This window comes from Phasianus colchicus, chromosome 13 (genome assembly GCF_987193195.1).
Source record: "Phasianus colchicus chromosome 13, bPhaCol1.hap1.1, whole genome shotgun sequence".
NCBI classification, from domain to species: domain Eukaryota; kingdom Metazoa; phylum Chordata; class Aves; order Galliformes; family Phasianidae; genus Phasianus; species Phasianus colchicus.
In genome coordinates this window covers 2,472,142-2,485,081 of record NC_143448.1, presented here as the reverse complement: position 1 = coordinate 2,485,081, position 12,940 = coordinate 2,472,142, and the positions used below count along the sequence as shown (strand labels likewise).

The window sequence follows — 12,940 nt, the reverse complement described above, 5'->3', positions numbered from 1 at the left end:
TCTCTATAAATCTATATATAATGTAATTACAGAGAATGACTAATTTTGATTTTAAACCAGAAATAAAAGCAAACCTTTAATGAGCGTTGGTGTTGCTGTGTGGGTGTTTGGCCCCTGTGCCAAGGGGCAGGGATCTATGGCCTGGGGATGGCTCTCTGGATGGACACAGCTGGCTGTTTCTCAGGTGAGGATCAACCTTCTGGTCTTACCAACAGTATAGCAGGCATCTCTTTTAGCAGAGCAAGGAGTCTTCAGTTTCTCTGAGCTATGTGAGGGTTACCAAGATGCTGCAGAGCATGGGAAGCCTCACCGAGGTGCCACACTGCGGTGGGCAGAGCAGGGTCACAGCTGAGCTGTGCTCAGACCTGGGAAGGGACATGGCCTTCTGTTCCTCCCTATTCACATGGAGTTAGCTTGAGCAGGCTGCTCAGGCCCACATCATGTCAGGTTTTGACTGCTGCTGTGGATGGAGATGCCAGAACACTTCTGTGCCACCTTTCTAGTAGTCAGCCACTCTCACACAAAAAGCATTTCTTTAGTTTAAATGGAATTTTTGTGTTTTGTTATCAGTATGGCTCTCATCCTGTCACAGGGCAACACTGAGGAGCATCTGCCTGTCTTCTTTACCCACCACCAAGCATTGAGAGATGTGGATAAGAACAACTCCAAGCCTTTATTCTTCCAGGCTCTTTTTTAAATGGCAGATGCTTCAATCTCTCAACCATCTTAGCAGCCCTCACAGTTCTGAGGGGGGAGTAGGTTAAAGCAGCAAAATGCCCCAACAGCCAGCAGAGGCAAAGACCCCTGGGGTCAGCTCCAGCAGTACCTCACTGGGTTTCTCAGCAAAGTCCAGCAGTTTACAGCCTCCAGGACCTCTTATCCTTACTAAAACTCCTTTGCCAGGCTGCCTTGGACTCTGTGTTCTTATCCTGCTGGCTCTGCCTGCCCGCTCTGCCCTTGCAGGGGACCCAGATGTCCCAGGGAGCTCAGGCTCTTGGGTTGTTCTGTTTTGGTAGCGAGGTGCTAGTGGAGGTGCATAGAGCCTGCAAAAGGGATGACAGCATGCCATGGTGCACAGGGTGTCCCAAGTGGGACATGTGCTTCCTATAAGTGGTTGGGAAGCACCATGTCAGCAGCAAGGGCACTCAGGCATCTCTCATACTGGGGTGTGCTTTAGTACCATAAGCCTGCAAAGTCAGGAGGAGGCTGGAGGCAGCTCTGGTCAGCTCTCTGCCACCCAGGTCTGTGCTGGATATCTGGGACACAGTAGCATCAAGCAGACGCAGCACCACCTCAGCAAGCCTGACATCTGTCAGGGTGCTGCCTTCAGAGCAACCACTTTTGGATGTGGCTTTATCTGCAGACAGGATTGCAGGAAAGGTACAGGCAGGAGATGCTTTGCTCCATCACTGCTAGCTTAGCATTATTCCACACACTTGGGGGTTGGACAAGCCTCGGGCCAAAAGCACAGTATTTCTCCCAAAGCTCTGAACCATGCTCTCAGCTGCAGGCAGCAGGAGTGAGGATAGGGGTCCTCACAACATGCTGCAGTTGGGAAATAGCCTGTGGACAGAAAGACCTTGAAGGTATTAAGTGGCCCAGACTTCTATGTTTGGTGTCATTTCTTTTTCCCCCAACTAACCCCTGGAAATACGAACAGTTCAGTGCTCCAGCAGCCTATGTGGGTGTTCTCCTTGCTCTGCCAAAGCCTGGCCCCATCCCTGCAGCAGAATACCATCCTCCAGGATAAGCTGCACCTTGGCTGCAGAGATTGGAGCAGGAAAACAGCCTTCTGTCAGGGCAGGCAGGGTGCTGCACGTCAGTACAAAATGACTCTGCTCCTGGAAGTCCTAGGAATAATCTCACTTGTGTGGCTTTAACATCATCTAGAAAAAAAAAAAAAATATATATATATATATATATGAGTCAATTTAGGAATGTATTGCCTAGCCCCTTGATCTGAATGAGTTTGCAATAGCATCACCAAGGATCCATTGCTGATGGGAAAGGGAGGACTGAACTTTTCCCTCCAGGACTTCACGTGTGCTCCAGCCCCCATGCAGGAATTGTGCAGCTCCATGGATCAGCTTGCTGGGTGCCACTCTTTGCACACACGGATGGATGCTGCACCACAGAGCGCACTGTGCAGCAGCATGTTTGCTGTTTCAAAGGAGACAGTGCTCCGGCACCACGTTTGTCAGCCCAATCTGTGTCAGCACTTCAAACATCTCTCCCTCTCACGGATGTGCGTGTGCTCAGCAGCACCAATGACTGTTGCAGCCACTTGCTTTTTTGTAGGAGCTGCAGTCCGTGGGAAGGTGTCTGTGTCATGGTTACATTACCCACGTGCTCTGGGAAGATTTTCCTTTACCCCATTTACTGCTGTTTTCCTTGTAAATAAAGGAGCACAGAGCCTTTTCGTACCAGCAGAAAACAACCAGCCAACGCATCCTCCCCTTGGAGAGCATCAGGGCTGGGGCAGCTGCTCAGCACATCAGATTCGGTGACCCCAAGAGCACCAAGCAGAACGACCCCAAGGAGACACTGCCTCTTTGGGGCATCACAAGCTCTGATCGTCGTCCCTCCTGTCTAAGAAATGACCCAAATTTTGATGCCTGGTCACATTTAGGAGGTCACAGTAGTTGGAGATTCTCTTGCTTGAGCAGGCTCAGATTTGGAGCTCTCACCTTAGCCAAGGCTTGTATGAAACTGCGTTTTCAAAGCATTCACTACACACACGTTTTAGGGCACTTATAAAAGATTCAGAAGGCGAAGTGCTCTGCATTTAGCTGTAGCAAAACAACAGCATCCTCAGGGTCACTGACCGTTCAGGATGTCACAGGACTGCTGGTTACACACACCACGGGCTTGTTCTCCAGGGACCACCTCTGAGGTGACAGCTAGGGTTTCACTTCATACACAGACCAAAGTGCACTCCAGGCAGTGTCCAAAATGAAATTTAAACTAACATTAATGTTTGCTCTCCCTTTTAAGGAAGAGGGTGATTCCCACAGCCTCATATAGTCCTAGGGTGATCAGAGAACAGAGTTAGAAACAGCAGGAAATGAGGGGTTAAGCTGAGCTGGGAGCTCATCAAGGCAGCCAGGGGCTCCCTGGCTCTAGCTCCCACATTTCTGCTCATGGGCAAGGTGGCTCCAGGACAAATAACTTCAGATACCTCAGATAACTTCCAAGCAACATCTGCCTCTGGGTGTCTGATCTGGAGATGCTAGGAAGGTGATTTTCAGGAGGCTGAAAGTAGGGCAGGGGGATGCATTGCAAAGGCTTGAATCCTCTGCAAATCAGCTCAAAAGCACCTCTGATGGAGGGATCCAAGGCCAAGAGGTCAGCTGTACCCCCAGCACACAGTGGTAGATGGTTTTAGGCATCTCTGCCAAGAAAAGGCCAGGAGAAAGTGTCTGAGAATACTTTCTGCTTCCTCACACAAAAGACGTGCAACATTTGCCATAGGACAGCTACCAAAAAAAGGCAGATGGAACATTAGAAGCCAGTTACTCCTGGCCTGGTGTGAGTATTTAAAGGAAAGTAAAAACACATCTTGCACACAGATAGTGTTCCTCACCATGTTAAGCAATGCTGAACTAAGCTTTTGAGCTTAAAGCAGGGTTTGTGGCCATGCCTGCAACGTATGTTACTCTGCTCAAAGTAAGAACTGACGGTTTGATGGCTTACAATAAAACAACTGTAATCAAATTCACACCACAGAAGCAATTAAGATCCCCGGATGTTATGGCAGGGGGCTACACCCTCTCACCTCCTGTAACTGTCAATCTGTGACATCACTTTGTCACTAGCTTTTTCCTCCTACAGATGAGGTTAAAGAATCAGAGCCACATCCCAGTCACAGCACACCCTCTGCAGCTCCCTGCCATGCTATGTTTCCCCTGCTGGAACGAAGTAATGGACTCGGGCTGGTGCCGTCACCCTCCAAAATGAACCAACAGCCCTAAAAGGGCCACTGGTGGTCACAGCCCTCCCACCAATATAAGGGCTGGGAGGGCATAAGGTGACATAAGCCCTGAAAGCAGAGGCACAGTGCTCACCTCCTCCACAGCATCCTGGCACACTTTTCCCATCCCTATGACAGCTCCACAGCATGAGTGATGTTCAGGCTGGGATTTAAGGGCGCAATTTACACACGTTAATGTATGCTGTGTCTGTCTGGTAGTTTTGTCACTTGCCAAGCAGGTTGGGGTGAAGGCTGGGCTGCCAAACAGCTTTTGCTCTTCTATGACACCTCACAAGGGAAAAATCTGAGCAGGAATTTATTATCAGCCCCAACTGCAGCAACCCCAGCACTGCCCAGCCTGGCGGTGTTTGGGTCCCCTTGCCTTCTCTCTGAGCTCCCTGTCTGCAGGGCGTGTCAAAGCAGGAAGAAATAACTTCTTTCCAACGCACCTTAAACCATTCGAATTTTAACCCAGCTCCACTTTAATGGTAGGAAAGTAAAAACGGGACGCAGCACGAGCTCAGAGGAAGCGCCCTCAGCCCGCCTCTGCCGGCGCTGAGGTAAATCTGGGCGCTGAGGTAAATCTCACGTTCCACTCAAGCGCCAACTCGTCGGTATTTATAAAATCACCCGGAGGTTTCCCTCGAATTCAAGGCAGCCCTGTCAGCTCCAAACCCGCCTCACAACACCCATCGATCCCTCAGCCTCCCAACCCCTCCTCGGCACTATCTCCACCCCGGCCTCGCGCCTCGCCTTCCGGCTGAGGCGGCTTCCCGCCTCAAGGCGGATGCGGAACGGACACAGAACTCGGGGCGCTGGGTGAACGGCCCGCTCCCCTCAGGGCCGGGCGGGGCGGGGCGTGGCACAGCCTCTCCTCAGCGCGCCGCCGCCCCGCCCTCCCTACCACGTGACGCACGCACGCACACGAAGTGACGCCGCCGCCCCAGCCCGGCGTTTGAAGTTGGCGCGCGCCCCGCGCCCCCCCCTCTCTCACCCGCCCCGCCCCGCCCTCCCAGCATGCCCCGCGCGCTGCCGCTTCCCCGCGCGCGCCGTCCCCTCCCCCCCCCCTTCCCCTCCCCTCCCCGCTCCGGCCGGCGGTCCGCGGCAGCCGCGCTCGCGCAGGCGCACTCCGCCCCGCCCGCCGCCATTTTGTGTCCGAAGCGACTGTGGAGCGATTAAACCGCGAGCTGGTGCTGGGCGCTAGCGGCGGCCGCGGCGGGGCGCGAGGGGAGCGGCGGCTCCGCGGGGCCCGGGGCGGCTGCGGGGCGGCGTGCGGCGGGGCCTCGGCGCCGGGAGCGAAGCCGGCGGGGCGCGGGCGCAGGTAAGCGGTGAGCGGGGGGTTTGCAGTCGCTTTCTCCGGCCTCTAGGTGTCACGATGGGGCTCCGCGCCGGCTGGGGCCCCGCAGCGGCCGCCGCCGGGGAAGCAGGGGGCTTTGTCTCCCTCTATCGTCCCCAGCGCGGCCCGCGCCTGCCCGCTGCCACCGCCGCCGTTCCCCACAGCGCGGCGCTGGGCCGCGGCCCGCCCGGCCCTCGCGGCCGCCTCCATTTTCCTCCCTTTGTCTCCCCGCCGCCCCGCCGGGGCCCGGCTGCCGCCCCCTCCCCGCCACGCGAACCGCCGCCCTCCCCCCCCCCTCCCCCGCCCCCCCTCCTTTCTCCTTCCCTTTCCCTTCCTCCTCCCCTCCCTCCCCGCCCCGCCGCTCCGCGCCCGGCCCGCTCCCCCCCGTTCGGCCGCTCTCCGTTCCCCCCCCCCTTTATCGTCTCCCACCTCCTTTCGCCTCTCTCCGTTCTCCCTCCTCGGGGTGCTTTCGGAGTTCGGCGGAAGCGGTTCGGCGTGTTTTTTTTTTTTTTTCTCGGCCCGCTCCGTCCCGCAGCCCTGCCTTGCCGTCACCTCGCTGCGCTGCCGCCGTGTGCGCTGCGGAGGGAGAGGCGCTGCGAGGCGCAGAGCGGGACTCGAGCTCCCTCTGCAAGGCAGGCTGAGCAGCGCCATGCAGCGCCGGCCCTGGCACGGCTGGGGGGCGCCCGCTCTCGCCGCGCTGCCCTCCCGCACCCCCCCACCCTCCCCCCTCCCTCCCTTCCCCTCAATCCCAGGCCTCCATGCTGGGCTCAGCTCCGAGCTAGAAAACGCGCTGCAAAATGCGATCCACCTCCCCCCCCACACACACCATCCTCCCGTGGGTATTGCTGCTTTTAATCGCACACGGTTCTGTGCCCTGCATCGACTCGATGTTTTCCTGAGATGCTCAGAGCTGTCGGTGCCGTCAGTCGCGCTGCTCTGCCTTTATCAGGCGGCTTCGACGCAGCGTTTTGTTCCTTGTACCCATACCCATCAGCTCAACGCTGCTGCTGAGCGCACACCCGCTTTCCTGTTGCTGACTTCCTATTTTTTACACGGTCTTTTGCTTCCCCCCACCCAGCTCCCTGCCTGCTGCCAGTTGGTAACGAACCCCAGAGGTGTCGTTGAGCTGCTCTGTGTGTACGGCTTTGAGATTTGTTTCAGTGCAGGAAGTGTGTAAGTGTTTTCTCAGGTCCCACAGTTTGCTCGTGTTGAGCCTGTTGAGCTGGTGGCTGTCTTTTGGGCATAAGGAGTGGCTCTGAGCTCCAGTTCCTCCTTCAGCCCCATCTCACATTCTGTGTTAGTGCAGAAGTCATGAAGACTGAAGAAGGTCTGGAGCATACGAACCAAGCAGTGCTTTCTTTTTTTCCATTGGATGATTGATTTTGTTACTTCCATCTTGCTTTTCTTTTTCGACAAAGGACTTTTGCAAGTTCTTTGAGGGCTGCAGTCCTGTTTTGCATCCAAAAGTAGCTTTGGACAGAGGCTGTCACCCCAGGGGCAAGTATGGTAACACCTTCAAACCATCAAACTCCAAACTGTAATGAGGACGCAGTCTCTACGTGCTCTTGCTGTCCTAGGCAGGTGCAGTGGCATTAGCACAGGTTGGATATTTGGATAAAGTTATTCTCAGAACAGTGAGGCAGTGGCACAGCTGTCCAGAGAATCACACAGAATCACAGAATGGCCTGGGTTGGAAGGGACCTCAAGGATCACGAAGCTCCAACCCCCTGCCACATGCAGGGCCACCAACCTCCACATTTCACAGCAGCCCAGGCTGCCAAGGGCCCCATCCAACCTGGCCTTGAACACCTCCAGGGATGGACGGGGCATCCACAGCCTCTCTGGGCAGCTGTTCCAGCACCTCACCACTCTCATAGTACAGAATTTCCCCCTGACACCCAACCTAAATCTTCCCTTGCTCAACTTAAAACCATTTCCCCTGGGAGAGTCCCTGACCCTGAAGGTGTTCCAGAACCATGGGGATGTGGCACCGAGGGACGTGACGTGGTCAGTGTGGGTGGATTGAGTTTAGATGTGGTGATCTCAAAGGTTTTTTCCAACCTTAATGATACTGTGATTCTAATTCAATATTAGTATCTTCTGTATCTATAAGGAAGATGCCCAGAATGATTTCCCTAACACTCATGAAACTCCTTGCAGGATATTTTTGAGGCACAGTGTCAGAGTTAAAAGGTGCAGAACTGCACTTGCTGTACTCCCCAGTGGCTCTGCAGCTGAACTAACACAGCTCAGGGAGTTTGCTGAGCTGTCACTACAGTGCTGAGCCTGCTGCAGCTCCTGCCCACGCCGTCAGCAAGGGAAAGAGCTAATCCAGGCACTGCTCCTGGTGCTGGTAGGCTGTGTCTTGGCTGTGAACTGATGTGTGTGTTGCTACCTGGCTTTGTGGCTGCAGGTCAGTAGCTGCCTGATACTTCTGTCTGAAAAGGCCAGATGCTGACCTGTGTTGTTTTAGGGCTTATTTAATATTTATCTAATTAATTTGTATATGATTACTCACTTAAGCACTATGGGCAAGAGAAGAAATTCTTAATATCCTGCTTTTCTACTGTTTTTGGCAGGGAGGTGTGGAGCATTGCTGGGCTGATTGCTCTCTGAGAAGAGCCAGCATGTTCCTTGCCCTACGCTCTGTACCTGGGCAGATTCATCACTGCTCATGGCATCGAGCTGTGGTCAGCTCTTCCTGCTCCATCCTGCCAGTTTTTGGTATGTTGGTTATTTCTGAGGAAAAAAGCCAAAAGCACTCAAAGCCATAACCTGTAATTTAGGCAGGGAGAGGACAAGGCCAAAGTTACTGTTACTGTGCAAATGAACATGGGGCTTCACAAATACTGGAGATGTCAGCCCTGTCCCATTGTACAGAGGAAGGAAAAGCAAATAGCAAATTCCTTCCATGCTGTCGTTTTCTCCTCTATGTGACTGCAAGGGGAGCTGTTTCCTGGCCTTGGATCTGGCTGTGGTGTAGCCAAGAGCCCACCAGCAAGCCATGCAGTGGGGTTCAGGGCTGCTTTCTCCTGCCATTCAATTATATTCCTAAAAGCTTTGCACAGTAACTGATTCTACCTTCTGGCTACTTTTGCTTCTCGTATCCAGTCTTTAGCAGAGATTGAATGCTTGGGAGAGCAGCAGAGCATTGGGATCACTGTGTGCTCCATAAATCCTTAACCGTGAGGAGTAGCCACGACTGCTACTTGTGCACATGGTGTCTCAGCTGCTGGGCTTCTGCTGTGGAGCTGGAAGAAAGCACAGCTTGGGCTTGGTGCCTGTTGTAGTTGTGTTAATGTACTGACCTCTGCTCAGCTGCAAGCCCTGTCAGTTGCTTTGGCAGGTTTGGATGCCTTGCACAGCCTGTTGGACCAACCCTTGGCATTTCAGTACAGCTTCCACCTCCACTGCTCTGCAGTGCTGCGTGACCGCTAAACATAGATTTGTGAATTTTCCTTTTTTATTGCTCAATATAAATGGTTCAGAACACTGTTCTTTTGGGTTTTTGTTTTTTGCTGAAACTTAGAACCCTTCCTGTGTGGACTGTAACTCAAGATGTTGCTTTCTTTTTGTACTGAAGGATGCTTTGGTTTCAGGTAAAGCACTGTTCTGCTGCTCCTCCCACTCCTCTCCAATAATCTGTCACTCTTCAGCAATTGTATGGCGTGTGCTTATTCTAGGCATGCTTAATAAGTAAACCAAATAGCTGCTGGGCTCAGTGATCTCAGTATTTTTTTGGTTAACAAAAATAACCTTGAAAAGGAGAGTAGAATACACACAAGGTGGGTGGGGAGTTGTATTTTTCAGCTCGTGTTAATGTTCAGGTGCACTGAACAATCCAGTCTTGATGTCTAATACAAACAGAAGTCTTTCTCTACTGTAAAAACTTGGGAGAGATCAAATCTTTGTCTTTCCAATATGGTTGCTAACGGGTGAAAATACAGAAATAGCACAGAGGCTGTTCTCAAGAAGTGTGCCATTAACATGCATCACTCAGGAGACCTGTGATAGAATAGGATCTTGAAGATCTGTTATTCAGCTGTCCCTACAGACGAGTGTGCAGATAATGCTGCATCTTGGCTATGTTTAGCTGCACTCTTTACATACAGGTCTGATTTGATGGCCCCTCCCAGGTTTTACTCCTTTAGGGTATATCTGCTGCCTTGGGAGTGCAGGCAGGGTCTGCTGTGCTGCTGGGTGCTGTCCTTGCACCCTGCTGGGCTGCCCACACATGCTGTTTTGTCACTGAGTTGTCCTCATCCCCTTCATTCCCTGCTGCATAAACAAATCCCTGAAGTTTCTAAAGCCACTCAAGTGTAGAGGCTGCATAAAGAGGCTGTGAACCGAGTTCAGTTAATACTTAAAGTCTTATTTTACCTCTCTTCTTTTCTTCCCAGAATCTTAAAAATTTTTGTTGACTTCGTTGAATGCGTCAAATTCTAACAAAATGGAAGCCAAAGCACAGCATGAAATATACCTTTGTCTGTATTAATATGCATGAAGATTAGAAGCTTGTATGTCTCTGAAACATCAGCAGGTAAAGCAGCTCTCTGAGCTAGAGGAGAAATAACATCTGTTATGTAATTGAACCAAGTTACTTTACCTTAATTGGGAAGTCATAGCTATGCTTATTCCCTCTAGAGGTATTTAGAAATAGGTTGCTGTTTTGAAAGCTTCTATTTTAAAAAGCAGAGGGATTTCAGAAGTATGTTGGGGTGGGGAAGAAGTGCTTGTCTTGGCCGGCACGTTTCTTCCAGCTTGGATCACTGCAGCATCCCTGGCTGTAGGCATGGAAGGAGTACTGGATAGGTGAAGCACTTTGGAATAGCAGAGGAATTGCAGGAAATTGGAGAAATGCTGATGTGTTGGTATGAAAGGAGGTGGAGTGGGTGAGTGTGGTACCCAGTGGTGTAGTGCAGAGTGGAGGCACAGGAGCCACCTTCCTTTTTGACCAGCTTTGCTTGGTGATTATGTGTATGTAATAGTTCAGATGAATGCCAGCTCTCCCTTTTGTTAATGAGAGAAACATGCAATCCATCCCTCTAAATAAGGCTTCAAGGAAACCAAAGCTTGGTTTACTGTTTGACTTTAGTAAACATATCTTGAGAACCTTACAAAATGAAAACTGGTGCACAAAATCAGCAGAAAAAAAAATCTGTCCAATTTGGGATAGTTGAGGAATAATCCAGGGCTTGGTGGGACAGAAGAGTTTCCAAGGAGGTTCAGCAAAAGCTGATCCTTGTCACAGTTTTCCATTACTGATTCTTCTTAGTACAAAATGTCCAGTTTGAAACTTGTGTGATAAAATGGTGATTGATGGCGTGGCAGAGAGCGATAAGGCGGCGGTCGTGGCTGTGAGGCAGAGCAGAAACATTCCAAGTGTGTATCAAGGCTGCAGCGTGTAAAAGTGCACGCCTGGGAGCACAGCAGTGTGGTGAGTTTGGAGACAAATGGTATCGTGGAACACAGTGGCGGGGCTGTGTTTTGGGAGTTCAGTGGATAAACAACTTAAATGTGAATTTCCAAGGTGATGCTGTGGCGGAGAAGCTAATGGAGTTGTCATTAATGGAGTGAGCAGAGCTAGCATTCTTACCTGTGAGGTGAAGTCATTCCCAAGACACAGAGTATAGCTCTGCTGTCAGCACTTAAAGCAAAAATAAGGAAAAAAGTACTGAACTGCAAGGGGAAATAAACTCCCAGGGAGCTAGGAAATAGTGCTGTGCAGTGAAATGGTGCTTCACTGTGCTGCTTCTGAGCAAAACCCAGAGGTGACTTGATCAGTCCTCTGATATCCCTGCTGTTGTCTTGCCAGGGAGATCAGCGAGCTGCTTTAATCTTGCTGACACACACGACAAGAATTTGTAGGCAGATAAATTCAGTGCACAAGATGTAAGTTGTTTTTACAGAGGTGATGAACCTTTGGGTCACGTGATAGGAAGAACAGTGGTGCATTTCTCTATTTCTTAATGTCTTTGCATCAGGATCGTGGGGAAAAAAATACTGGAAATTATTTTAGTACAGAAAGGAAGAGTAAACAACAGGTAATAATTTCATGTTATGATGATGGGTGACGTCTAGAGGCTTTAGTATTTGACTTTCTGAGCTCTCCTGTTTATGGTTAGCACATGACAGCAGGCTAAGCATCTCCATGTGGAGATGGCTGTCACCTCAAAGTGCTTTCCCTGTCTTATATTAAGATGGGAATGGGCAAAAGTTAGCTTGAATCATCTCAGCTGCAGAGCAAACTTGAAAATAACCCATGTGGTCTTCCAGCTGGTAGTTCCAGGGCTTCTGAAGCTTGAGTTTGGCAGTTCAAGTTTCTCCTGGCCTTTGTAGGAGGCCAAGTAGAGTAATTCAAGAAAAGAAGTGGTTTTCAGTTTTGTGGTTTGTTGGTGTTTTTTTTTCTTTTTTTTTTTTTCAGGATCCAGTCTGTGTGCAGTGATAGCTGTTCTGCAGTGTGGCTTCTAGCTCCTGGCCAGCTTTTTAGGTGGACACAGTGAGTTCTGTGGTGAGCCTGCAGTTGGTAGGAGAAAGAAACAGAGAAAATACACCCCAGTTGATGGAGATTTTGCAGGATGCTGTGGAGAAAGTGGGTCTGAAAGGCATCTGCAGGTCCAGAGGCTGAGATCCCTGATCCCATGACAGGGCTGAGGGTACAGCTGCAGGCAGCACTAGCTCTCATTGCTCTCCCTGTGTGCTGTTTCCTGCTTGAGCTTTGGGAGAACAGACTAGTGGACTAGATGGTATTGATCCTACTCTATAGAGCATTGCTCCTGTTGGAGAAAGCTTTCATCAGCAGGTTGAAAAATTCCACGCAAGCGAGCTTACAGCTCTTGCTGTGTTGGGAATAACACCAAAGAATTTGGGGAAGTAGGAACACTGGTTTTCCTGGCAAATTCTTTTCCACCAGGACCTTCTGCTTGTGTGCAATGCCAGGCAATCAGTTGGGCTTTGCAGCTACTTGCATGCATCCCAAAAACAGGTGGGGAGCATCTAGGTGGAAGTGGAACAGCTTCTGTGGAACTGAAGTGCCTCAATAAATCCTGGGGAAAAAAACCAAAGGCTTTCTGAAAAGGTCGTTTAGATGACAAGTACTGATCAGAGCATTTGGATATTGGTAAGCATTTTTTACTCTGCTGAAATAGAGCAGTAAATGTTACTGTATGTTTAATATCGCTGTGAAAGGAATCAAATTCTCCTGTTGTTTATAAAGAAATAAACATCACTGCTCTGGACTGGCTCCTAGGGGAGCTTTCCACTGCCATGGAACCAACAGCAATTTTTGGCAAGCTTCTTCATCTTCTGTACAGCTTTTCCATCTAGTTATGTTTGGTTTGCAAGGCTGTCGCCTTCTAACCAATTCCAATCAGGGATTTAAAATGGAAAAGAAAAAAGGAAATGGTACTGAATTAAAGTTGCCCCTAAATTGGGTTGTGCCTACTTAGAAATGATGTATTTTAAAATGGTGGCTTTCTTTTATGTGCTAGGCTGTTTGCATTGGGATGTAACTTAGTGCAATTTCTCATCTTTAAGGAGAGATTTATTGATTCTTGTGCTTATGTTGAATGCACAAAAGGTACACACTGGTCACTTGATCCTTGCCTGGCTTCCACCCTTTCCTGCTCAAGGGT

The 12,940-nt window shown here is 50.5% G+C and overlaps 1 protein-coding gene across 4 annotated transcripts in view; it reads left to right on the top strand.

Annotated features, from left to right (window-relative positions):
* Positions 1 to 5,197: 5,197 nt before the first annotated feature.
* CTCF (CCCTC-binding factor) overlaps positions 5,198 to 12,940 on the top strand; it is a 30,150-nt gene continuing 22,407 nt past the window's right edge. The window contains exon 1 of one of the 4 annotated variants that reach the window (XM_031615199.2): positions 5,198 to 5,291. Coding sequence is in view for 2 of the 4 variants with exons in the window: in XM_090149782.1 (XP_090005908.1) it covers positions 9,826 to 9,846 (21 nt within the window). In the remaining 2 variants the exon portion in view is untranslated. Of the gene's footprint in view, positions 5,292 to 9,731; positions 9,847 to 12,940 lie in introns of those variants that run through there. The other 3 variants (XM_031615200.2, XM_090149782.1, XM_031615198.2) reach the window with 3 other exon arrangements.